The sequence below is a fragment of the Molothrus aeneus genome, chromosome 5 (assembly GCF_037042795.1).
Source record: "Molothrus aeneus isolate 106 chromosome 5, BPBGC_Maene_1.0, whole genome shotgun sequence".
Taxonomy (NCBI): domain Eukaryota; kingdom Metazoa; phylum Chordata; class Aves; order Passeriformes; family Icteridae; genus Molothrus; species Molothrus aeneus.
Window position 1 is genome coordinate 32,984,442 of NC_089650.1, and position 27,517 is coordinate 33,011,958.

General features: G+C 35.4%; 1 protein-coding gene across 1 annotated transcript; it reads left to right on the top strand.

Annotated features, from left to right (window-relative positions):
- Nucleotides 1-406: 406 nt before the first annotated feature.
- Nucleotides 407-26,379, top strand: CAPS2 (calcyphosine 2). Its single transcript, XM_066550709.1, is given in 19 exon segments — nt 407-484; nt 2,810-2,856; nt 4,375-4,420; nt 4,545-4,662; nt 7,384-7,526; nt 7,528-7,560; nt 9,874-9,993; nt 12,456-12,523; nt 14,863-14,982; nt 16,082-16,156; nt 17,690-17,718; nt 17,721-17,784; nt 17,900-18,032; nt 19,258-19,373; nt 21,455-21,531; nt 22,018-22,172; nt 22,716-22,835; nt 23,921-24,017; nt 25,281-26,379. Coding segments are annotated over 19 exon segments (1,815 nt in total). The 3' UTR covers nt 25,457-26,379.
- Nucleotides 26,380-27,517: the final 1,138 nt, after the last annotated feature.

The following is a 27,517-nucleotide window of genomic DNA, read 5'->3' on the forward strand; positions in this document are numbered from 1 at the left end:
TCCTGAAATGTTCCCAGGGCACTGAGCGATGGGGAGCCAGGCAGCCAGGGTGTGAGCCGAGAGTACCAAAGGTTTGATATTGCCAAGGGGTAACAAATTAGTAATACTGGAATGAGAATGTATCGATAAATGTAAGGGAAAGAGGGAGTTAAGCTTGAGGCAAAAGCATAAATTTGAACAGGAATCTGATTAAGCATTAGTAATAAAAGGCTGAAATTAAGAGGCTGTGAAAAAGAGAAACTAACAGCATTTCATAGCTTGCTGAAGACAGTACCAAAATTCCTTCTAATGCAGTAACATTTTTTCCCCCAGAAGTACTTAGATAAAAAAATACATGTTTTTCTTAATAGTATTTTCTGTTTTTCAGTTTTTTTTTTTTCTGAAAGCTACCAGCCACTGAATTTGCATGGATTTGGAAGTTAAAGGAGTTGCTGCATCCCCTCGAAGAAAGGCTGAGTTGTCATTGAGGGGGAAGAAATGTCAGGTAGTCAATGGAAGGCTTGTGATTGTTTTTCTTCCTTACTTTGACATTTTAAAAATATTTTAATCATACTTCACAAGGTTCTTAGTTTGAGGTTAAAATCCATTCTATAGAGGAGACACCTTTTAAAATAATTATTTTTGTCGGAAAGGGATAGTTTAGTATGACAGCTTCTCAAATGAAGGTGAGAAATTCCAATATAAACAGCTATCCAAGAATAACTGCTACTCTGAGTACTTAATTGGAATGTGGGGGATTTAAGAATGAGCTAGTACTTGCAGTTAAGAGCAACAGAGGCTTGAACATGTACTGTGTGCTCTCTGGCTGTTGGTGAAACTGGCAACAGGTGTGTCTGTGTTTTTGTTTTGCAAGACAGCAATAAAGTAAAGCAGCCCCAATCATATAATTTGAAAAGGTATGATTTTAGGTTGACATGAAAAATGAATCTCAGTATGGAGGGAAATTACGTTTTCCAGGAATTCCTAATAGTCTATGCTTTAAAATAGGGTAGGTGTGCAACCCTCACAGGTTCACTGTAGTAGAAACTTTAGGGCTAGCTTTTGATAGTCCCTACGAATATGATCTTGGATTCTGAGGGCCATTATTTTCCTTACTGCTCAGGTAAATATCAATATTGTTAGTAACAGTTGACTGTTCTCACAGATACTGTTGTACTTTATGTCCATGAAAGAAAGTTAATTGCCAATCCTCCCTCAGCCCCCAAGCACCCATTTTACCTCCTTATTTGTTGCATTAGGAATTGCATTAGAATCAAATCCTAATGACCCCATTAGGAATTCTTGGAGTTTGCCAGGTTGCTGGTCTTCTTTTCAGTTTGATTTGGAATGAAAAAAGACCTTTTGTGAACGTTAATACATCAATGTTATAATGTTACTGTTAATGTTTTAACCAGATTTTTGAAAATTAAGTACCTGTGGACAACAAGAACATTTAGGGCATTTAGTGTAGGTTGTAAAAGGAAATAGTTGTCATTTTTTCCTCTAATCTCTCATCCCTTTTTTCTTTCTTTCTTGTGCAACTAAGTTTCCAAATTTAGATTCTCTAGTCCACATGATTTTTGGTAGTTTGCAAAAGTAAATCTTAAATTAAAATTATGCTGAAATCATGTGCTTCACCCCAGTGTTCACAATGTTTTTTGTTTGCTTTCTTCCTGATTTGTTGACTTCTAGAAAAGGAATAACGTTAAGGCTTTAGCATCTAGAATTAGCTGTGTTCTTTACCTTACCACAGTTAAAATAGTACAGAAAAAAAGGGAATGTGGGATGTAATGCCTTGTTTTTGATGCCTTGATGGTCCTAGGTAGGTGACCACAGGGTGGCGGTGCTCATTACGTGCGGAGAGCTCTCAGAGCTGGGTACCCGGGCTCCTTCTGGAGTCACTAGAGGGTAGTGTTGCCGAGCTTGTGCTTCGGGAGCAGCCACAAGGCTGTATGGCAAGAAAGGAGTTACAGTTTTGTGCTCGCTCTCAGATCGTGAAGGATGTTCGAGCACTGCTGGAAATAGGATTCTGCTCAGTTTAGGCTGTGATGCTGAGATTTATGAGCTGAGAAGTGTGAAAACAAAAATGATAGCCCTGGTTCTGAGTGTTCCCAAACAATTTTTTTTTCAGACTGGGAGGCCAGTTAGGTGAATCGTTACTTTGTGCTTGCCGCAAGCAGCCTTCCCTACGGATTTGGTGCTAGCTGTTTTCAAAAGCCATAGGGGGACAGGTGATGCTTTGACTCGAGTCTTTTCTCCTGCTGTGTTCTTGCTCAGATGACTTTGGAGATCTGTGTGGTATTCAGCCTTGCAAAATAAATAAAGTGAACTGCCTAATCATCATCAGGACTGCTATAGTAAAGCTGAGATGAAACAGTTACACCAAATATCAGGGGTTCTTTGGGGTCTGAGCCTGCCCCTTGTGAGCCATCTGGCTGTCAGTTTTGTGGTTTTGGTTTAAGGGTTGGTTCCCACCCAGCAAGGACAATGTGACCTAAAGCCTTTGTGAGCAGTGATGGTACAAAGCCTCAGGAGCACGCATTATTTTTAATGTATTATTAATAGCTGACGTGGATGCTGTCTAGATTCTTAATGGCTGGAAGTCTTACTGTCATGATGAATATTCAGTCTGCTAGTCTCATGATGTGTAAGAATTAGCTTTCAATGAGAAGTTTTTGGTTTTTTCCCCTTGTTAGTAGTGTCTTAGTCAAGTATGTTGGACAGATACTTTAAGCCTCTAATTTTAAATATTTAAAGAGAAATTGAAAAGGGAGAACTATGTATTTTAATCTGGATCCCCTAGGTATGTAATAATGTGTCATTCTTTTAGGGTTGGAGACCAAATAGACAGGCTACACAGAGTCCTTGCCCACCAGAGTAAGTCTGCTTCTATTTCTGATCAGCTTGTTTAATTGTATTATTAACACAATGCATTTGCATTTATAGTGACATGCAACTTAGTATTCCATGAAATTTATCATCATAGGTTTGTTTTCTGTGATTTATATTTGGGGTAGAATATTTGATGTATTATTTACTTTGGAATTAATTGATTTATGTTTGGCTGAGTGGAGGTTTAATTACAGAATGGGTAAAGATGGAAGAGACCACATTGGGTCTAACCCATTGGTCCATCTGGTCCAACCTCCCTGCTCAAGAAGGGTCATCCCAGAGCACATTGCTCAGGATTGCATCCAGATGGTTTTTGAGTATTTCCAGTGAGGGAGACTCCACAACCTCTCTGGGCAACCTGTTCCAGGGCTCAGTCACCTGTGGTGAAGGAGGTTTTTTGGGTGGAACTTCCTGTGCATCAGTTTCTGCCCTTTGCCTCTTGTCCTATTGCTGGGCACCATGGAGCAGAACTTGGCTCCATCCTCTTCAGAGGGTGTCACTCAGAGCTGCATATTTATACATTGTTTTGCTTGAATATTTTTAAAGTCAAAAGGAGAAAAATGGTATTTTATCTGTTGGCTGCTTTTACAGGTATTACAGTAAAAAATACAGAGAAACTGTTGTGAAGGGTTTTTACAAGCAATGGGAAATTTTGTTTGTGCTTTTAAAATTTAAATCCTTATAATGACTGTGGCACATAAGGAGTATCTACTTTTCCAAGGACCATGATTGATAGTTTAGCCAGTTTTGTTTACTGAAATGCCTTAGAGCCAATTCATGTAATTATTTTATAAGTGTTTGTGACTATGACCTTTGATTCTTCCAACCAAAGTCAAAACATTCAAATTTCTGTGTACTGTCTGTCATTATCTAATAAAAAAAGACTGTAAGATAAGGAACTCTCTTATTCCAAGAAGATATAACAGAGTTGCTTGCAAATTTTGGTGGTAAAATAAAAAAATTATGTATTCATGGTGCTCTGCACCAATATACCTGGAGTAAAGGCAGAAGGCACAGAGATGCTTGGATGAATTGGAGATGTTTTCATTTCTTTAAGCAGAACAAGATCCTGAGGCATGGTTGCCTTCTACTGTGGTAATCTTCTATGGAAAGTTCACAAGATTTGCATCCCAAGTAGCAATTGCTTCCCTTTTGCTCTCTGTTGACTAGTTATAGAGGAATGTTGACATGGATGTGCTGTGGAAGACAAGAGTAAGGCACCCATCATTTATGATCATGTTGCAGTAGCTCCTGTTGGGGAGTGAAGAGAAGCCAATGTGGGAGTAAAGAAGGATCCTTTTCAGCTGACAGGGTACTCTGCTACTGGAGAAGAGAAGCTCAGTGGCCACTTGCTGAGCTGAAGCAAGAGGGGCTAATAGAGATTTGCTGAGTAGCCCAGGAAATTTTTGTGAAGGACCTAATAATAACTAATAGGCAGTGCTTTTATTGTAGTTAAAAAATAAGGGAATGCATTGCTGTTAAGATTGTTTTAACTCCTTGCAGGGTGCCATGCCTAGATCTAGGGAGGCTGGGAGATTTTGATGAAGAGGTAGTTGTAAATTAATTTTGTCTCAAAAAGTTTTTAGAATTCACATTTTTCAGGAATTTTTAAAATTATTGCTCTGAATATAAAACAATTGTGATTGCTTGTCCTTTTTTTCCTGTGATTTTAGGATGGGGACTCTTACATGTCGTACACTGGAAGCTCTTCTCATAGGTGCCAGCAAGATTCATCTTCAGAGTGGAGAATGTCATTACAGACTCCATATGCACAGCATCAACATGTCAGTCTGTCACTACAGATATCTTTATAATATAACCCTTTAGCAGTAATTTAGAAAAGCATGCCTATATTTTTTTTATGTAAGTTCTTTTGGTTAAGCTCATATCCAAGTGCTGTTGGTCCAAAATATTTTTAGCAAAGTCCTTTTACTGAGATTCTTTAGAATATTTGGAAAAATATTTTATTACATAGCTTAGCTCTTTGTTGATTGATGCAGTTACCCTTTTGTTGTACTTATTTTTTAAGAGCTATATTAACAGTCGAAATAACAAAGATTAGTAGTAGTAAGTGTATGATTGAAGACAAAATCCATGTTTACAAACACTAAGTATTATTTCTATGGAGCAGTAGTTACTTCTGGTGAAAAGAAAACTTTTGGAGTTACTTGCAGCCATTTAATGTTTTTTTTTTCTTAGGGCTGTTGTCTTTAAAACATAAACTTTGGGACATAAACTTTGGAATTGTGTCTGATTTGTTGATGTACTTTTTATTGTTAAAATTTCCTCATCATGTTAGCTTCCCCCCCCCAGATGACTAAGAAACTTAATCACCACTAGTCTTAGGTGCTTTTTAAGGAAAATCAGGAGCCCAGATGCTAATATTATGATTTACAGTACAGTGCAACATTGTTCATGATCAATATCCACTGTAAAAGTTTTTAGAGCTAATTTAATTACTCAGTTATTACACTTCCCTGAATGCAGGAAAAGAGTTCTTTTGAATTCTTATATCTGAATTAAGTATGAACAAAATAAATGGGACAATTTTTTATTTGATCATGATACATCTTATTTCCTGCTTTCCTTTAAACAGGTGTCAAGAAAATTGTGTCAGAACAAACTGGAGGTAAAGAAGTTGAAAAAATACAGACTGACAAATAGTCTTATCAGTTCAGCCCTGTGGTATATGGTCTGAAAATGTAGTATGTTATAATTTCTTTTATGTGACAGGAACTAGCTTATTGGAGAAACTATTAAAATTAAACTGATTAAAAGTCCATTATTTCAAAAAGATTTAACTTATGTAAACCTAAGAAATATCCAAATGAGTGTTAAAAAAACACCAGGATTTTAACCAGAAGAAAAACCTATTTTAAATTAATTTGTACATAACCTGTGCTCCTTGAAACAAATAATACAGTGACTTGAAAGGAAGAGCTCCAGATTGGCTGGAGTTCAAGGTGAATCTGACAAGATCACTATTTTGTATGTTCCTCTATATAACCAAATTGTTTCTCTACTTGAAAACCAATTTCATTTAAGTAAAAACTGAAATGGTGGGGTTTTTTTGTCTTTTTAAAACAATGTACTAAGAATATACTAGTTTTTAGAATATGTGCCCAACATAGGTATTTATACATGTCTCAAGATGTAACTGTAAACATGTAACTACAGATAGGTTATTTTCCTTTCTACTGCCTTGTAAATGTGCAGTGCAAACATGCTTCAGTTGTTATGGCCTTTTTGGGTCTGGATGCTTATGCTTACACTGCTTCCTTTACCATTTTTTTTAAACAAAGTTTCTATGTATAACTCTGTCAAGTTGCAGGAGTGCTAGTCGAAGGTTGGTGGGGTTTTGTTTCTCAGGGTCTTTCTCCCTTTCTTTTCTGCTTTCCTTTATGTCTTGTTGCTTCCTTTCTGCCTTCATTATGTCTTAAATACTGACTGCCCAAAGTAATGGAATGCATCTTCTGCTTACTTACCCTTTCTGTCTCTCTTTCTCCCTCTTTCTCTCTCCCTTTTTTGCCTGACTTGCTCCCCATCTTTTTTTTTTTTTTTGTGGAGAAGATTTTTAAGCTGTTTTAAAATATTTTAATGTATTCCTCTGAGAGGCCTTTACTTCTGCATTTCTTGCTTCTGGGGCTCTGACCAAGCTTTCTCTGAGCCAGATAGATTCCAGCTTCTTCAGTAACTGTGTAAGTAAATCTTCCTAAAAGAGGTCACTTTTGGAAGAAAAATTTAAATATACTCTTATAATTCAGGAATTAACCAGGGAAGGGATGTGAATCCTCCTTTGAAGGAGAAAGTTGGCTCTTCAAAAACATAAATCTTTTTGGGTTTTGTGGAATGGTTTTCTAGAGCAGGACTGTAACTCTGTTTTTGCAAGATGAGTTGCAAGTGTTGAGTAGAGATGCTAGAGAAGGCCACCTTACTTTTTTTTTTATTAGCACTGAGGGAATAGAACTTAAATATTGAAGGTGTTAGTTACTCAGGGAGACAGAAGAGAATGGAATCATGGACTTCTGTCATTGCTGCCCTTTCTGCTGATGCCAGCCTCTGTTGTGCAGAGGCCTGAAATGGGTGTAAGTTAGAAAGGTACTCAGCTGTGCAGCTGATGTTGTTCTAAGGAACAGTGTCCCACTTCTCATCGGCCATACAAGAGTATTAGAACTTCTGACCAAAAAACATCCATCCATCTATTTTCAGCCATCCAAAAATCAAATGTCAGAATTTCCATTTTAGTGATTTTATGAGGCAGAACAATTGAATCTGACTTCTTTCTTTAAAAGTGATGTAAAACCACGTGACTGTGTATGTTTTAGATTAAAAAATGGTAGGATTTGAAGAACTCAATGAAAATTAAGCCTGAATGTGCAGTGTTTGCATTTTTTCTTAATTTGAAGCATTATGTCAAGAGGTTTTAGACATTATACTTTATAGGAATTAAAAAAATGCTGTTGACATTCAATAGACCAGACAGAGGCTTTTATGTTAATTACTAATTGCTTTAACATTCTGTTTTGGAGCAGAGGACAAGACCAGAAAATCTGCCAGCCCTCAGAGACAGATCCAAGTTGAAGCATGGTCAGTATGAAGAAGGTATGAAGGAAGAATATAAGCAGCATCCTCAGAGAATTGCAGAAAAGAAAAAAAGACCACCTCCAGTGCCCAGACACTTCAATAAAGGTAGCTGGAAATTAGAAATTGCATTTTTAAATAGCAGATGTACATCAATATTTCATTATACTGTTTGGAAAGGTTTGCACATGTATGTAATTGATTTTGTGTTTTTATTGTAAAGAAATAAACCCATGTAATCTAAACATCTGATGTTGAGGAGGAAATAAACTGTAGGAAGGTTGTTTCAGTTGTTGCAGAGAGAGAAACTGAAGTTCTCTGAGAATTTGTGTCTGGTTGTGTTCTCTGGTAAAGAAGATAACACTGGCCTTCCTAGTGCACCTCTAGCCTGAGCCTGAAGGTTAGCATGATTGATGAGGCAGAACTTAAAGCCTATCAGGAGAGGAGAGACAGCAGAAAGGTCTTGGTAAAGTGTTATTTCCAAAACGAGAAATTAATTCAAACTTTTTTATTTTTTAAGTTTAGAAGTACTTTAATTACTATTCTGTGCATTGGGACTTAAAAAAGGAGAAATTACAGATTTAATCTGTTCCTTAGAGGACCATTAACACTGAAAATGCTAAAGAATATGGGGTTAAAATAATGAAAGATATTATCTGTACTTTTTGCTTTGATATGGTATAAGATTCAGTACAGTTGGACTGTAAGCTGTACTAATTCTGCCAGGTTTCTTTTGTGTTTTCAAATTAAGGTGGAAAGAAGGGTAGATCAATGGAGAGAAACTGGAAAACAGAGGGGTGAAAAACCCCAACTTTAATAGTATTTGGTTGAGATAGTGGAGGCGAGTGTTTGAACAGGGAAAGATGCATCATTGTAGGTGTAAGGAGGCAGGAAACCTAAGTAACAACAGCTGGGAGGACTGGTTGAGTGCTGGATTCTGCTGAGGGTAGATGACCATTTAAGAACCTTAATGGAAAGTTAAGTATGCAAATGTTGATAGAACATACTGTGCTCATTGCTTTTCAGAGAAAAGGTTTGTGATGAATAACAATGAGTTTACTGAATTTACTTTCTTAACATTCAGTAGAATGAAAAGGGAAGGATTTTCAAAAGAAAGATTGTTTCACATATTGTAGATAGCTTTAAAAGAGCTTTCTCTTCAAATTGTACTTTTAGTGATCAGATAAAGGAGGATCTGAAAAAACCTATTAATAAATATTCAGTGAATAAGAGGTGAATGAAAAAAAAAGTTGAAGTGTTTTGTGGTTTAGTTTAATATTTAATGGCAGATAAGGTTTTCTGTTCTGGAGATTTGTTATAGTTTGGTGTTTTGGTTTTTATTTTTTTTTTTCCTTTTCTAATGATTCCACTCTAAAGTACTGGTCTGATATCAGTATCATCTGTTTTTCAAGGAGTGACTCCTTTATATGCACTACTGCAAGCCCATCAAAAGGGTATTTACAGGAGGAGCAAAGTTATCTAAAAATGAAGAAATAGATGGCAAATGTATGCTAGGAGAGAAAAAGCAGGACTGGCTTTTTTTTTTTTTCTGGTGATTTTGGGTTCCAGAAAGATGCTTGTTAAGCACTAGAAGCATGTGTGTTAATTCTTCTCACAGATTTTAATATAATGTCTATCAGAACAATTTTTTTGTGTTAGATATTATCACTACCTGATTAGATGAATAAACAAAAAGATTTCAGTACACTTGCTTTGCTTGATTAGTGGAACTTGTAACAACTTCTCTTTTCTGTAAAGAAGGTGCTCATAGAGGAGATTGCTAAACCTGTTTCTGTGAAAACTTTCTGCATCCTTTTTTTTTCATATTGTCCATGTAGGAAATATTTCCGTAATACTCTTGGACTAGTTTACAAGTCTGTTAGAACCAGTAGCATGCTTTGGCTTTTCCCTGTCTAGGCTATATTTAACTTCTTCACTGGTCACAAAGCAGTATCTCTATAGTGAGCTTTGAGCTTTATACCTAACAGCAAATCCTCTGCTTCCACTTGGCTGTTCCTGTGCAGAACAGAAAAAGGATGAGTTCTTTGCTTCTCCTCAGAGATACTAAAGTCTGCTTTCTCTGACTTGCTGCTGTTTTTTCACAAAGCTTGTAGGAACACAGTATTTTTGAGATTTAAAAATTTTGTTATTTATTTCAGTATGAATGAAAACTGGTAAGTATTCAAAAGATACAAATCTTGCTCTCTAGTCTTTCCTTGTAAGTTCAGTTTCTGTAAAAAGCTAGGCTTAACAAAATTCTCTTTTAGTTAGCATGAAGTAGAAGAAGTAGACACATTAAAAAGTAAAGAAGAAAGTAGTATTTTTAAATAAATTCTTGAGGAAAACATATGTGGATTTTTTAGTTTGTTTTTATTACAATTCATTACATTTTAGTTATAAAAAGAATGTATTTTTGTGTAGGGTACACAGCTTGAAGATGGACACAATGATTTTGTAACCCTTGATAAGAAAGCTCTCCTGCAACAATGCTATACAAACCTACCTTATAATATGCAGCACAACATAAGGAAATCAGAAGCTGTAAGTATTTGGACTGGTATTATGCTGGTGTTATTGGTATGTATGCTATTATTCTCCACCTAGATGTGGAGAATGGCTTCCCAAAAGTTCAGCAGAAGTTATGCCTTTGGAGATTTGGGTCTAGTATGTAATTGCACCCATTGAAATCATGTGAGTTTAAACATTTCTTTCAATGGGAGCTGAACTGAGCAATCCAGTGAGCATTTTAAAATCTTACCTGCAGTGCTTGTATTTTATGCAGTAATCTATATAAATGAGAACACAAATTATGAGTAATATGTACAGATACATTCATACAACTAAGAATAACTGAGGTAGTTGAGTGAACCTAAACATAATGTTACATTCAGTGTCAGAAGTTGGACTTTGACGATCCCTGTGGATCTCTCCCTGCTCAGGATAATCTATGATTCTAGGATTTCTGTAGCTTTTAGCTGAGCCTCTATTCAATGGTTTCCATCAGCTAGTATTCGACTGAGTCATCAACAACTTTGGCTGTGTCTTCAAGCTCTAGGAATGGAGCTTCTACAGTGTCTCTAGGCAACATCTTCATGTACATGCTATTCTCTGTGTGAGGAAGTTCTTCCTATTGTCCACTCCAAACACCAATCCTCCCACCTTTACCTCCTGTTATACTCTTGGCTTCTGTCAAAAAAGTTTGGTTCTATTTGTAACTTCTCTTCAGAATGCCTTATAGCTGCTGGTTCTGCAAACTAAACAAACCCAAGCTCCCTTAGCTGCTCCTTTCAATTGCTTTTGCTCTGGTCTTTAGTCAGATCCTTTCTGAAGGAAGAGGAGAGTCTGGAAACCACCATGGACTCAATAGCATGCAGAGAGGGGAATTAAAACTTTCCTTACATGGATGTACCCAATACACTTCTTTGATTTATTACATAAATGTGAATTTTACTTTTTTTGGGACTGAACAATAGGAGTCTTGCCCGTCTGAGGCAGGCCTTGAATTTAGGATCATTTATAGGGATGAAAAACCTTGATTTGATATTGCATGATTCAGTATTTGCATATGCAGAGTGATGGCTTTTATAACTGGTTTTTTAAGGGGTTGCTGAAAAGGGTTATGCATTCTAACTTTCTCATGGAATAATAAGCCATGAGAAATGTTATGATTTTTTAAAAGTAAATAGTAATTTTAATTAATTTTATTTGCTCATCATTGTGCATTGAATTTTGCATCATTGCAACCATTTATTTGATTTCTAGTCTTGTTGAAATGAATGCAGATATTGCTGTACTGAGGTCACTGTTAATTTTCATGAGAAGAAAATCTTTTGAGGAAGTACTTAAGCTTTTATTTTTAGAATAAATTAAAAAATCTATACTACTGGCTAAAGATAATGGAAAAAAGTCTTGAAGTATCCCTAGAGTAACTACTTAATGCTAAAGCAAGTACAGTGAAAGCCCTGAGAAAGGGAGCAGTGCAAAACTACAAAAATACAAGATATGCTGTAGCTGCCATGCCTTAAAATAAAGCCAGCAGGTGTCTGAGCAAGGTGTTACTGAAGGTCTTCAGAACCCTTTTGTTATTTGTTAGCACTCATGGTCAGCACAGGATCTCTCTAGGATTTTTTTGCACACAAGACCAATTAGAAAAAGATCTTAAATCTTTAGTTTCAGAATATCTAAAAAAAATGAGATTGCATAAACCCCCTCAATAACAATAAGCTATATTTTCTCATATATAAAATGAATTTTTTTGAATAAAAGGCAAAATAAATGCAGTAAAAAACTTCAGGAATTTGGAAGATTAAGACAGGTGCTGAGGCCTGGTTGTTGCTAGTGGCCTTCATACTATCCTGGACCATCCTCTTGAGTTTTGGTTTCTCTCTGTGTAACAGGTTATGATCAATGCCTGCACACTTTACAGTGAATGGTACAAGGTTATGTTCAGTGTTACTCTAATAAAAATAAAAAGAAGTTCATGTTAAATCTCCTTTCCCCTTTAGGATGATATTTCATGAGAGGTTTTTCAGATTGACCTGTCTCAGCAGAAAGTTATTGTGGCATGCAGGAAAGAAAAATCTTGCAATGGAGACTAAGTCTTAAAAAAATTTTTTTGACTAAATATTGCTGGAGGTAAAGTTTTATTCTCTTAGTTGGAATCTGTGTCACCTGAAAAACCTGGAATAATGTGAGTCTCCTCAGGTTCTATTGTACTTACAGAATGCATTAGAAACAATACAGAAATAAGGATTTTGTCTGTAAACTTAGATACTAGAATTCTCATATTAATTAAAACTAATATGCATAGACAAATTGAGTGAATATAGCAGAGAATATTATATGTCTATTTTTTATTCAAATAGACTGTTAAAAAGATAAAAAATATTAATTGTGGCATGGGTAAGTTTGTGACCTCTGAATGCTGTCTTAAAGGGTAACTTATTATTTGAAGTGCCTGCTATTATATATTTCACTTGTTCTCAGGCAGTTTTTCATTGCAGGAGGATGTCACTGCAGAGAGGAGAAAACAGGCTGTTGTAGAACAAGTTATGGTGGATCAATTATGTAGGTAAATGAATTTATAATGTAAAATTTCCATTTTCCCTACAGAAGAATTTAGATCCATTAGTGTTTGGCTTTTCTTGCTTAAGAGGTGTTTTGATCGTCTTGTTCCAAATCCTGTGAAGTCTTATGTAGTAGTATTATTTGCAAAAAATTCTTTAAGTGAAAGGCTTTTTAATGCAACTTAAAATGTCAGTTTAAAGTGCCATGTGTATGTTATTTTTTTCTGGAAATAATTCCTAATTTTATGCTTGAACCTATTTTAAGGTCTGTACAATAGCACTAGATCTTGAAAATAACCCTCTTGCACCTCAAGAAAATACATGGATGCCTGATCTTATAAATTACATGTCCTCAATATTTATTGCCCTTTCTAAAAATCATAGCTTTATTAATATTTATTAATCCTTTATTAATACTGAAACAGCACCTCTCAGGCATAAAGGACTATTATACCAATGCTGGGCATGTAGGAAAAAAAGGCAGTATTATAAATTGAGTTGGTCCAGGTTGTACAGTAAGATTTCCTGCCTTCATTGCTATCCCTTTAGCTTCAAGAAAGCATTGCTTCTGTGCAGAAAGATCCCTCTATTTTAAGCATGCTTTAATAATTCAGGGCTTTATGCAAGCTGTCTGGTTATGACAATATAAGAAGATGCAAGCTAGTTTAATATAGTTTCACATTACTTTATACTTACAAAAAATTATCTGTGGGTATGTCTAGATTATTTTGCATTCTGTGCATAGTTTACAGTCTGTGGAGTCATCTGCACTGGTGTTCTAGCCCATCAAATCTTAAGATTTTGAGGTTGAAATGTTGTTGCACTTCGCCATTTTAGTTTTTATTTGTTTCTGTTACAGTGGCAGTTTAAATGACCTATATTGTTTGAAAGTCTATTAGCACTTTTACACTATTTAAAAGCTGACATGACAAGAAGATTGCCTGAGGGAAATAAGACTGTCATGAAACACAATGTAAAATTCCAATTTTAATCGTCAGGATTAAAATTATGGAACTATACTGGGTTGAAACCCCCAGTTTTAAGATAAGTGCTTGGCTTGTGTCATATCCCTCTAAAGATTATTACAGATCTGATCATAAAAATATGCTGGTTATGTTGAAGTGTTTTTGTACTACTGATGTTGCATTAAACGTACAGCTCTGTGCCCATTCTGTGTTTTTCCTCCTTCTGCTGCTTTGCCTTATTTTTTCCATGTCTTCCTTCTTCTACTCTGAACTCTTCTGTTGATAATGTCAAAACAATATTCAGTAGTGCTGCAGCTGCATCAGAATGAAGTTTTAATTTAAAAAATCTCTCTGTTTATGTTCCAAATATAACTCTGTCAGTACTTCTAAACAAATTGGAATCAGATATCAGGATGTTAATCGGAAAAGATTAGTTCAAAACTGTTGCATGAATAAAAGCTATTTAAGGAAATTCAAAGGTATTTTGAATATTTTTTTAGTAGAGCAGATCCTGCAATTAAATCAGTGTAACTGATGTGTACAAAGATGTATCTGTATAGATCAGACTATTATAGTTTTCTAAACTATAATAGCCATGCAAAATTATTTTTTCCGTTCTGATAACCATTTCAATAGCATAATGAGCATCTCATTTATTTTTATAGGTTCTCTTCTTTTGTTAACTTGTTGAACTGACACAGAGAATATCAAAACGTTCAAAACCCAGTTAATCTGTTCCTATTTGCTTGTTGCCACTTTGAAATCCTCTCAGCTGTGTAGTTAGCACTTTGAGGGAGGAAGTGCCAATGTTTTTGTTGGATGACAGATTGGATGGGGCTCTGAGCAACCTGGTCTAGTGAAAGGTGTCCTGCCCACAGCATGGGTTGGAACTAGATGATCTTTAAGGTCCCTTCCAACCTAGGCAACTCTGTGATTCTGAGGTGATGTCACTGGCCAGTGCTACTACATTGATATCACTGATACTGGAGGGAGTCATGATTAAAGAATATCACTGATGAAATATTACAGAAGTAGTAGAAATTATGAAAAACCCCACAAGCCTTCATAATAATAATATTTATTTTATATAAAGACATATAAAATATACTTTAAATAATATGTATCTGCATTTAACATTACTACATAGCAGTGCACGGCCAGAATATTATTGCATATGTTTGATTTTGTGAAATAGACTTAAGAATTTGTAAAAATAAACAAAAAATTAGGCCCACAAATTTATGCAATCTTAATGGATCACTCCAAGATTGTATTACTGTATTATTCTTGGGTGTTTTCTTTCCTGCATAAAAATATGCAAGACCTGAAATCCAGCCATACTAACAGTCAGAGGGTTTCTCCCTGCTCTTTGTGGTCAGAGCTGTTATAAGTGATCCAGAGCAGTCCACACATTCTGATGCTTGCCAGGAAGCTCCAGGACTTTTGGGAGCTGGGATGGCACCAATGCGTTTTAGAAAAAGGACCCTCCATGAAACAAAGTGAGTTTATAAAAGTAAATTTTCTGCTATATATTTTTTTTTAGCTATGTGAATTCTGTTTGCTTTTCCAAATGTTCTGGTTTTGGCTTGGATCCACCAGCTTCATGTGAGGCCTTTTTTGTAGCTTTCCTGTGATTGCTATTGCCTAGTGAGATAACAGGGACCTTTTTCTGTGAATTCTCTGTGAATTATGATTGATTCATAGAATTTATAAAAACTGGGAGAACATTGTTAAGCTTATGTTGATATTATTCATCACAAGGATTTGCCAGCCTTTTCTAAGTGGTTGAATGTTTGCAATCCTTTCAGAGAGTCCTATCCTTAGGTGCATAAATTGCATAAATATGCATCTGTAAATGCTAATGTAGACCTTCACAATAATCATACTTTTCTTTCATGTTTTGATTTCTGCTGCAATAATTAATCCTATTGGCATTTAAATGACATTCCTGGACAGTCAACATTGAACTAGTAGCTTCAAGGACTTAAAAAAAACCTGAGGAAACACTGTGATCCATAAAATTAAATGAATCTGCAGGTCTGAGTTTTGTTCTATTTTTCGCAACATTCAGGCAAGAATTTCTGCTTTGTGCATTTTAACATCCTGCTCTTAAGTCTTTCCCATCAAATGTCATCTTTGTATTTTTAAAAAAAGGAAAAAAAAGACAAAAATAACAGTCTCAATTTCTTACATCCATCACATAGACAAATCTTCATTTCTGGAACTGGTAATAGGGCCAATATAAAATATTTATGTGGGTAAAAATGCCCCCACCTGGATATTTTTGCAAGAGAATGCATTGTTTCATGGAACTGTGGTGGGTGGTAGAGGTAAAGGTTAATTCTTTATGTAAGTGTATGTAAACAAAATTTCCCATTCATATCTATGTTCTCTGTGAATGTACTCTCATATTATATAATAACAGAACACTTTACAGCTCTGAGTTGCTTTCTAATTCAACTACAAAGGATCATCTCCTCAGCCAGTTGCCAAGGATACTGTATTGCATGGTTTTTGCTGTTGGAAAATGGTTGAGTTTTATGTAACAATTATCTGGGAGCATATAGATATCATTAACATGCTGCATTATTTTCACAGAATAAGGACCAAATCAGGACTAACTGAGAACATGCTCTCCAACAAGCTACGCTTCGATAGTAGGATTATATCGAGGTAATCACAAATTTTGTGAAGTTTTTCAATGCTCTCAATTTGTGAATGAGGATTACTCTCTTGGACTGATTAATTGCACTGAATATTTCTGCTCTCTCTGTTGAAGGAAAAAAGTATGTGTGGGTGTCCATGTGTAGTACAAATTTTGACGTGGCTAATGGATAGTGGCTTTACAGTCCCACTGTACAATGTTAAGATCTGTTAATTGTGTTATGTTACCATCATACCCATAGCTCTACTCAGGACAGTTACCACAGGGGCTGTCTAAAATAGTGCTTTTAGCTGTTGCATCTCAGTTGTTTAAAATTATTTTAGCCTTATCTTAGATGTGACAACTACTATAAGTAGTAGTGGCTTTGCAACTTGTTCATAGCTGCTAATGTATTAAATTTTAGAACGTTCTGATTTGAGTAGTGGTAGCATAAACATATTTTTCAGTTTTGAAAGTGATGCTTTTCTGCAGCTGTGGGCTGTATACTTGTTAGACACAGCTGAATATTCAGCAACACACTTTCATATACCTCAATGAATGCAGTAGTCCTAGTGTGTGTAATCCTTTAGTTAATCAGTGAAAATTATATTGGCATACTAAAACATGAAACCTTGAGAGGTGTTTTAGCATTATGGAGAATGGAATATTGAATTAAAATATGTGACCGAATCCACAACTTGAATTTCATGGTGGGTTAGAGAAAATAGTCAAAGAGCTCTTTAAAAAAATCAATTGTACAGCATGCAACATTGGAAATAAAATGGATACCGAGAGCAACTTTGAGGAGAAGAACTTGGGGGTGCTGGTGGATAAGAAGCTCATCATGATCTAGCAGTGTGCACTTGCACCCAGGAAACCTGCCATGTCCTGGGCTGCACCAAAAGAACATGGCCAGCAGGGCGAGGGAGGGGATTTGCCACTCTGCTTCTCTCCTGTCAGACCCCACCTGCAGTGCTCTGTCCACCTCTGAAGTCCCCAGCACGAGAAGGACCCGTTGGAGTGACCCACAGGAAGGTCACAAAGATCATCTGAAGGATGGAACACCTCTCTTAGGAAGACAGGTTTAGAGTTGAATTGTCCAGTCAGGAGAAGGGAAGGCTCCAGGGAGACCCTCTTGCCTTAGCCCCTTCCAGTGCCCACAAAAAGCTACAGGGAAGTTGGAGAGGGTATTTTTTTAAAGGGTATGTAGTAATAGGACAATTGGGAATGACTTCAAACTTAAAGCAGGCAGGTTTAGATGAGATATTAGGAAGAAATTCTTTACTGTAGGGGAGGTGAGGCACTGGAACAGGTTGCACAGTGAAGCTGTGGATGCTCCATGCCTGCAAGTAAGTGTTCAAGGCCAGACTGGATGGAGCTCTGAGCAGAGTGGTCTAGTGAAAGGTGTCCCAGCCCACACCAGGGGTTTTGGAACTTAATCATCTTTAAGGACCCTTTTAACTCAAACCATTCTGATTCCAAAATAAATGTTACTTATGTTTGGGTTGAATTAGATTTATGTAGATGAAAAACATAAAGGTGCTTTTCAATTTTCCTTCTAGAAATGGTCATGATGCTTGTAGGGAGTTGATTGATTTTTTTTCACGTGTGACAAATCCCTTACTGTGTATGAATTTCGACAGTTTGGAAAAAACAGGTAGGATTAATTACTTTTTAAAAGGGGTTTTAGAAAACATATTTCACTTATCCAAGCATCCAAGGAGCTTAAATAAATATAATTGTTTTAGTACCAGTTTTGAATTATTTCACAGGACAAATGCCTTGCCTTTCATTTCAAAGGGAGTTTATCATCATCAACGTGGACAAAGAAAGGGAAAAGCTTATGATCTTAGTGACTTACGTTGTAAGTATTCTTCTGCTGAATGTAATACTATTTCTTTGGAGGTAATATTTGGATATTTGAATTGTAATTGTGATCTAGCCTTCTGGGAAGACCAAATGTCTTCCCCTTAAGAGACTTTTTTGAATTAAAGATTTTCAGAAGTCTGGATTTTTTTGTTGTGCCACGTTTTAGAGGTTCCAACTTTAGGTTTCAGATGAAGCTGTACTTTGCAGTTCTCCCCCTAGAGGGCACAAGACTGCTGACAGTCTGGACCTTTTTTGGACGAAGTGATCCACTTCTCTCGGGAAGGAGCTCCTGAAGTAGACCAAAGTACTTGTTGAAAGTAAATAATCTTTGCAAGGTCGTAAATAATCTTTGCAAGGTCTGCTGGCACACTCGAAGCAATGATTAAATATTTTTTAAACATGAAGAAATGGCAGGTTAATTATTGTTTTTAATCTACAGTTTGAAATGTAAACAACAGCTGTTTAGAGCAAGTGTATGAAACAATGTTAAGCTTTGTCTACCATCTAATCTGGTGGCTGATTAAAAATCATATTGCACCTTCTGTACTGCTGTACTTCTGTACTGCCTAAAGTGTTCATGGTTTGTAAATACTTGAGAAAGTTTTCAAGTACAGACTGTTTTCACCAAATTCTTCAAATGCTCCTGCAAATCTGAAGTTTGGAGGAAAAACCATGTTTGTGAGAAATGTAGAAAGTAAAAGATGTTGACATGAGTTTTAGTGTGTTTTGTCTAATCACATGCCTATCCTAACTGCTTACACAACCACCTAAGAATTTAGAAGATGAAATAGATGAGTTATGATATGGAAGATAAAGCTACTTGTTGGGATATTCGTGTTTTATTGTCATGTGTGTTTTTGCAGCCTGCAGATGGAAGTTTATTCTGAATAAAGATGCATCCTAAAGTCATCCATAAAATGTACTGAACTGAGTTCAGTACCTCTTTGGAATGATGCTGTATCTGTGAATCTCCATATCTGCTATCATGCTTCCTGGGCTGACATTAGGACATGCAGATCTCTCGCAAAGTCCAAGTGGTTGAGACCCTTGCACAGGAACAGTGTCTCTGTCTCCTCCTTCCAAAGTCATGAGTTTTGGAGACTTTATAAACCAATATACAGATATTACAGTTTGAGCTACTGCAATTTTTATTCTTCTCAGTCTTCTTTACTTTTAGTTTGCTGCTTTTCTTTATTTCCCCTTCCCCTCTATGTATGAAATACACAACCTATTTTCAAATCATTGTGTGCTTTACCAACAGGGAGCCAATCTGACTTTCCGAAGTGTCGATCATAACCTTCCATAAAGTGTTAAGCAGAACCCTTTCTTCACTCTTCGTGTGATAAGTATTGATGAAGCAGCTATGGATTATCTAAAGTAAGTGCTGATAACTGCTTTTCAAATTACCTTTCCTTTCTTAAGAAAAAATAAAAAATTAGCTCCTAATTCCTTATTGTTTATACTGCTAAAAGCAGAATCCATACTGAGGCTGTTGTTAGGAGAAATTAGTAATTGATATTAGAAGATTTTGCATAGTCCAGTAACTTCCTAGAATGGTACGGAGTAATTTTAAAGAAAGAATGGAAATGTGAATCTGTTCTTTTGCTTTGTTTGAGGTCACATGTTTTTATATACAAATCATATACCTCCTTTGTTTTAGATTGTGCACATTGCCTCTTGTCTTGTCAACAGGCACCACTGAGCAGAACCTGTCTCAGTTTTCTTTACTCCTTTCTGTCAGGTACTCTTATGTACTTGAGGCTAAGACCCCTCAAGACTTCTATTCTCCAGGCTAAACAGTTCCAGCTCTCCCAGGCTCTCCTCATATATCTTATACTTTGATCCCTTCCTGATTAGGAAGAGAATAATTTTAATTTCAATTAAATATGCTCAGTATCTACAGACTACTCTGTCTGTTTGTTAGCAGAACTTGACTATTATTTTCTTTCTGCAATTGTTTAGACACCTGAAGCTTGTTCTCAGATATGGTTATATTCACTTAAAGTCCCTTTAGACTGAAAGCTTTGCAAAGGAGCCATAGTAAGCTAGCAGTGCATAGAACAGTAAATTCAAATTTAATTGGTTCTAGAACTGTATAGTTGTATGATGCTTAGTGCTAATTGTTCCCTCTCGGCTAGGTTTCAGTGAAGTAAAACACAATATAGTTTAATTTCAGCTAGTTTATGTAAGACATTTTACATCTCAGCAGCCTATCATTCAAGTAAAGCAGCTTGTTCTATCATTTGTGGCTAATCTTATACCTGTGAAATTTGGAATTGAACCAATGTTATCTCTGAATAGAAGAACCATAAAGAAGAGCAGCTCAATGAGTTGTAATTTTGGATTTTTTACTACCTGTGGTAGAATTGATTATTATTTCCTTTTTTATACTCTCTCTGTGTTCTTTCCATTACTAAGTTTCAGTCTATCTTTTTCTTTTGTATGAGGATGTTATTGAGCCCTCTATTCTCTGGTGCATAAATCTTGAATTGAGTCCTCTTACCTCCATTACTCTACTGACAGAAAACCCTGTTCAGCTGCAGTCCAAAATGTCTACTGCACGTTCCCAGGAGCAGCTATGCCCTTCTGTCACAAACCATGAATCTTTTGGTTTACATATGTTCTGGAGGGAATATTTGGTCCTCTGCAGGTGCTTGTTGACTTTCCAGTTTAGGTGATCTGATGTAGGTAAGCTTTTAGGGACTTCATAATGGAAGGTACCCAAAGTGGAGATGAAAAGTTCTACTAGATGGGAGAGAGATAAGTCTTTGGCCTCAGAAAGCAGGAGTTTGTCATGGCAAAACACTGGTGAACAAGCAGCTCAGAGTTGACAGTAATGATTTTCCGTTTCTAAAAATATTCTGATTAAAATAATTGTAGGACTTTGTTGGTTTGTTTTTTTCTTTTTCTTCCAGTAGGTTCTTCCAAAATATTTTTTTATCAACCTTTATAGTAATTTTTGATGAAGGCTTGTTGGGAAGCCCTTCTCAGAAGGGAACTTAGCAGAAAAAACTCCACAAAATTTAATCATAATTTCTAGATATACTTTTGGTCTACACCTTTGCTATTTGTGTTCTAAAGACAGATTTGAAAAGTATTACATGTTTTTTCCTGTTGGTGATTAAATGTAGTTACTTTAACAAACTCTTCCAGTGGTATGAGATTAAGATTGAACTAAACTTCTGGAGATTTTATGCATGGGAGGAATTATCCATGGGTTATAAATTAGTAGAGGCAATTCCAGTTAATATTGTTAGAAGAGAATTTCTGCGTATCTGCAGCTGGTCAGCAAAAACTTTTGTGAGTGCCCTCTCAACCTCAAGCAATTGGATATTGTGTTTACAAGGGTAGTATATGAATTAAAGTTGAGTATGTTGGCATTTTTTTACTACATCTGTTTTGAATATAGTCATATTGCATGTAATTTTACCAATCAGCATTAATTTTGACTTCTGTAGAGCTTCCTCTCTGGAACTCAAGGAAGAGTGTTCCAGGCAAGTAGTCGATGAAAGTGAAGTTTTCAGGAAGATTCAAGGTTTGTATCTACCAGAACCCATTCAATTTTAGTTTCTCTATCTTTGTAGAATAAAGAAGCAACTCTGTGTCTCATAATGGAATTTCTGTATTCTTCTGAAGTAGTTGTTCCATAGTTGCTTTGTATGTTAAATAATGGCATGTGATCAGTTCTCACAGAAGTAGGCAGTTTTACAGTCTGAACATATTGAGGGCAATAGCCATTTTTTCTTTTCTTATGTGGTCTCTTTGAAAAAAGTTTATTAGATATTGCCTGTTAGACATACTTTATATGATTTTCACTCAAATGTTAAAAAAAATGATGATTTCCTTTTGGACTGGCTTTTTTTCATCAAACACAAGGGAACCTTAATGCATGGGTATGTCTTTCTAAGCAGCACCATCACATAGAAGTAAAGAACGTGGTGTTCTTTACCTCTATATTGTCTCCATAGCAAGTGGACAATTTCAGGTAAATGTTGTGTCCTTTATTTCTCTAAATCCTCAGGTATATTCAGAGAAACACTAAGTAAAAGAGGATTTGGGGTTATAACAGGCTTAGGAAAATATTTCCGACAAATAGACAAGAACAGAAACGGTCTGCTCTCTTGGACAACCTTGAAAGAAGCTCCAAAAGTATTCCATTTGGAAATGCCTGAAGGAGTGAGTCTAGCTGGAACTAAACATGGGTATTATCTTTCTTAATTTATGGAATTGCTTCTTTTCCTTGCTTAAATCTATAGTTTCATACCTGGGTTGTGCATGTTTTCTTTTGGTGTTTTTTTTCCCCTTAAGGTATGTTGGCATTTCTGCACTCAGTTCTATGTGAAGTTCTTCAAAATAAAAAAATAATATATTTTAAAACATGCAATCTTTTTTTACATCATGACATGAAGAAACAAGTGTGATTGCAACCCATTTTTTCTCTTTAGGCTTTAGAAAAATAGTTTTGCTCTTTACTTAGGTTCTTTCTTTGTTTTATATATTATGTTGTAAAAGTAGCTCACAGCTATCAGAACTGCGAACAATGTGAATTATGGTCATCAGTGACCGACCACTGATAACGTGTTATTTTAACAGATCTTTGAGTGAGTATGCATCTAGAAGTTTGAGAGGTTTTGAGAGAATACCGTAATTTCCAACTATAGCAATTGTTCTATTTCAGGATATAATGAAGAACTTAGGCAAAATATTTTTAAATTGCAGGACTTTTAATCCTTATGGCTTATTCTTGATGATAGCAAGAGTGATAAGATCGACTGTGGAGAATTTACTCATGCCATATTTGGAGAAATGAATGAATATAGGAAAAAATTTGTAAGAAAAGTAAGTTTTATTGCAGATATTTTAAGTGTAGATATTTTGCAGTCTAACTTTGGAGCTAGTCACTCATCATATTCTAGTTGTTGGGTATTGTTGCTATTTTTCTTAAGTTCTATACCTGGAAATTGACTTCTTGAAGTTTCAGATCAGTTTATCAACAGAAAGGTAAATTAGTGGACTGCATGCTGTTCCATTGTTAAATTAGTTCATTTTAAATTTTAGAATTAATTCCTTTATTATTTTGAGTTTTCATGCATATGTGCTGTTCTTATAGTTCAGTCCCATGTATAAAGTATCTGGCACCCTAAGATGATCTCTTCCAGAAGCCTGTTTCCTTATTCTGGCAAATCACAAATCACAAATTTTGGCAAATCTGCATGTGTAGACTTTCTTCCTGCAGTGCCTGAAATAGGATGCAGCAATACTTGTCTCCTTTGAGACCAACAGTAAGAGTCATCATATTTATGAGACATGTTATATGGGAAATGCCACTTGTTATTTGTCTATAATGTAATGTGGAGCTGTTTGCCGTATCAGACACTGATCACAAACCAGCCAAAGGAGTAGCAACTGGATATCAAGATCAAGAAAAATGACAAATACTTTCATGCTTTCTATCACGGAGGATCTGACTCTCCTAGCTTTATATATGGAGCATGTGTATTTGAGTAAACTGAAATGCAAATGAAGCTGCTGTTAGCAGTGCTGGAGAGGCTGTGGGGAGGCTTCTGTCAGAATGATGCGGAATCTTAATAATTAGAGGAGGCATAAGGGAAGCAGCTGAACTTCTGATTCTAAAGATGAGCTAGAAATTAGGGAGAGGAGACAATTTTTTTGTGTTCACAATTTTTTTTGTGTTGGCCACACATTTGATGTGAAAACTGCTGAGGTAAAATAATCATGAAACGGCATAATCTAGAAGGATTTTCTAGTATCTGGTGCCTTGCATAAGATAGGTGAATTGACATCATCCATTCCACAAGATCTAAAAGTATGTGGTAGGTAGTTAAGTGTATTTGATCTTTTTATCTTTCCACTTTTTTTTTTTTTCCTGAGATGCTAATATGAAACTCCTTTTTCCCCTATAGGCTTATATGAAACTAGATTTCAACAAAACTGGGAGTGTGCCTGTGGTAGATATCAGAAAATGTTACTGTGCAAAGAAACATCCTCTAGTATTGGCAGGTAATTTGGATGAACAAACAAACAAAAATCTGTAACTACGGAGATCATCTTCTTAGCAGAGATAGCAGATCCAGAAACTGGTTGGAAATACAAACTGTTTTCATATTTACTTAGACTTGAGCTGTTAAAGGGGAACTTTCTTCATCTAAATTGAGTCTCTCTAAACATAACTGTAAGTAGTAATGAGTTCATATACACAATTTTAATACTTGCCCTTTATCAAGCTGCTAATACTGTCTGTATGCAGAGTACTTCTTTTCCCTACCTCTGTAAGCAGTTATTTCACAGCTTTCATCTGTAAGTTATCAGTGGCAAATATGATATTAATATCTTTCAGTTAGTAAGATACTCTCATTTTCACATTACTGTTTTCCATCAAAATATGCAAGGATTCTAAGTGACATGGAATGTACTCAGCACTTGAATAATTTATTCAGAAGGAACTTAATTTATTTCTGGGACAGGTTTGTCATCCTGTAGAGAGGAAATTCTGGTTTCTTCATTATTTTTTCCAGGATTCTCAAAAATGTTTAAAGTCTGATATTGAAAAAATAGAAATTTAAATACTTGTATGTCTGTTTTAGAAAACAATACCTCCATGTACCAAACTAGTCACTGTGAAAGTCTCCATAATGTCATGACCCTTTCTTTTTTACCTGTAGAAAAGAGGGACTTTTTTATATTGCCAGTGATTTTAATGATAATACATGAAGTCACAGGGGGTATAGGGATACAATATAAGATTTTTTTTCCAATGCTGTAATGCCATATTTTTTGTAATTTTTTCCTCAATGAAATAATCTTGAGTACTATCTTTATAAAATTGCTAAGACACAGATGTCAATTGCAAAACATGTTTCAAATGCCAATTTCCATCTTAAAGTTTTCCCAGAACTCTGAAGTTTTATTACAGTAAACATACACTTTCTTACAGGATAACTTCAGAATTTTAGTTTACAAATGCATTATGCAAGTTTTGCAGTCATGTGAAGAAAAACATTTTCAAGCTCTCATAATTCATTGTGACAGGCTGACCCTGTGTTTTCTGTGGATACTTAATTCTATCATGCTATTAAAGTAAGGTAATTTCCACAGGTGGTAATAAGTGAACCAATGACTTAATTCTGAAATCAGAATATTGAATTTATTAATGAAAAAAATATCTGCAAGCTAAAATTTGAAAGTTTCTTGCCTGAAGTATATTAAATACTACATATTCACTCTTCTTTAAAATGTATTTAATAGAAAAATATACTTTCACAGGCAAAACTGCAGAAGAGGAAATTAAATCATCATTTCTAGAAGCATTAGGAGAGTCCTGCAGCAACCCCAGTGAAGTGTCCTATTCTGAGTTTGAAGATTACTATGAAGGATTAAGTTTTGGAATTGTGGGTGATGATGATTTTGTTAATATCTTAAGGAATTCATGGGGAATTTAGAGTGGAAGATGACAAAAAAGAAGAAGGGACACTTTCTAAACAAGGAGTGACTAAGTAAGAGAGGATTTAATCTTGATGGACATTACTTTATAATTAATGTCTTAAACTGAAATCAGGGACAGAAAACTTCAGATGCTTTCAGAATAATACATGGCAAATTTCATGGAGTGTCTGTTGAGTTATGCTAGCCATTCTTCTAATAAAAATGCTGTTCATGTCTTTTCACTGGAAATTATTAAGGCTGTTTCCCATACAAAAAGTCATTTTTTAAAATATTAAAATAATGTTTCCTATTTTAAAATAAGAGGGAATTAGAATACTAAAATGCCTGAAGGGGTATGTGCAAGAGAAAATTTTGGTTTATGATGCATTGTGAAAATCTTCACATTTGACTGCATAAATGTGAATGTTAGCTTTCCTTCAGAAATTTTCTTTAAACATTCTTTGTCTTGCTTATTTTTTCTTATGCTGGTACTTAGGTTGAAAGAGAGCAGGTCATCCTTTTCCAGTTTTGAGAATGTCTGCTGTACTGAAAGTGCAGAGATGTTCACAGCATTTAGCCCCTTGACCTGAGCACCCTCTTGACTGATCTTGCTTTGTCATTTTGATCAGGCATCTGAAGCTGAGCATCGGATCTCAAAGGTTTTAGTAATCACACCTGTATTTTGTAATGCACATTTTTCTTTCCTGTATTTTGCTAAATGGTTTAAAAAATTATATTTAAATATCTGTTGTCTTTATATTGCTGAGATTTTTTAACTAAAACATAGCAATTATATATTTTGTCAAACTGATATATAGCATTCCCTATCTATTCTGAAAGTATAAAACAGAAAAGTATTTTAAAAAGGCCCAAAACAACCACCTCGGCAACCACAAAAATTAAATTATAAATTAAAATATTCTTTGCTATTTCAAATGTTCTGACAGGTACGCTTTTCAATGTAATATATCTTGCTAATTCTGTAAAATTCTTTGTGTTAAGAAATAAAAATACACAGTTAATGAAAGAGAGAGAGACTTTGATTTTCATACATCTGTCACTGAAATTAACTGTATGCTGAACTGCATTTCTTAAGCCTATGCAATTAAAATATATAACTTTCCTCTAAGCTAGTCTGCCTGGCTTTGAATTTATAGTCTGTTGGTAAAGCAATCTTCCTCTGAGACAGAATTTGTGTTTCATAGGAATTAAAGGGCAGTGCTGGAATGAGGGACTTTGGTCCCCTGTGGCTGGCTAGCATAGTCTAGATATAGTACTTCCTTGTTCTAATAACTTGTGTGTTTTTATGTCTGGATTGTTTGACCATGGCCTCAAATGTAACAAGTATTGGAGGTTCTATTCTAAATCCTCAAATGAGGGATCTTGGGTGGGTTCTTTTGGGGCTGCAAAAGGCTGTACATATTTTTTTACAGGGAAAAGCAGATTTTGTCAATGCATATTCTGAGCAAGATTTCTGACTCATTACGATTTTCTTGTTCCCCATTCTTGCTGGAATTTCTCTTGCTGGAAAGGTTTTGTTAATTATTATCCTTGGAACTAGTGATTCTGAGAAGGGCAGGTAATTCTGAGAAGGGAAACTTCAGCTGGTTGTAGAGTGATCTGCTCATTTAATGAGTCCATTCAAATTTCTGAAAAAATGCCAAGTCACATTTTTGTTAGTTTTTTAAAGAATCATGCTCTATTTAGACTTTTTCACTTAGGAGAATTGTACCAACAGATAAAACTGTAGCTCAATTTAATGAATGTGAAATGAGCTACTGACATATTTCTTTATGCAATATTTAATTTTATTGCGAAGCTTTTAGGAAAATTGTTCCACATTTTCCTATGGAATGGAAAGATTCATGTATACTAAGTGGGCCTGCTTGTCAGAAGAAGCTGTGTAAGTCATATCTACTGCAAATTTATTTTGTTGTTATCATGGAAATGAGGTGCTGTTATAAGAACATAGCTTTTATAGTCCTGCATTGTTTTTTTTATCTGAAGACAGATCCCTAACAGGATAATCTAAGATAAATTCTAAAGGTCAAAATTTTCCTGAAAATGAAAGCAGTACT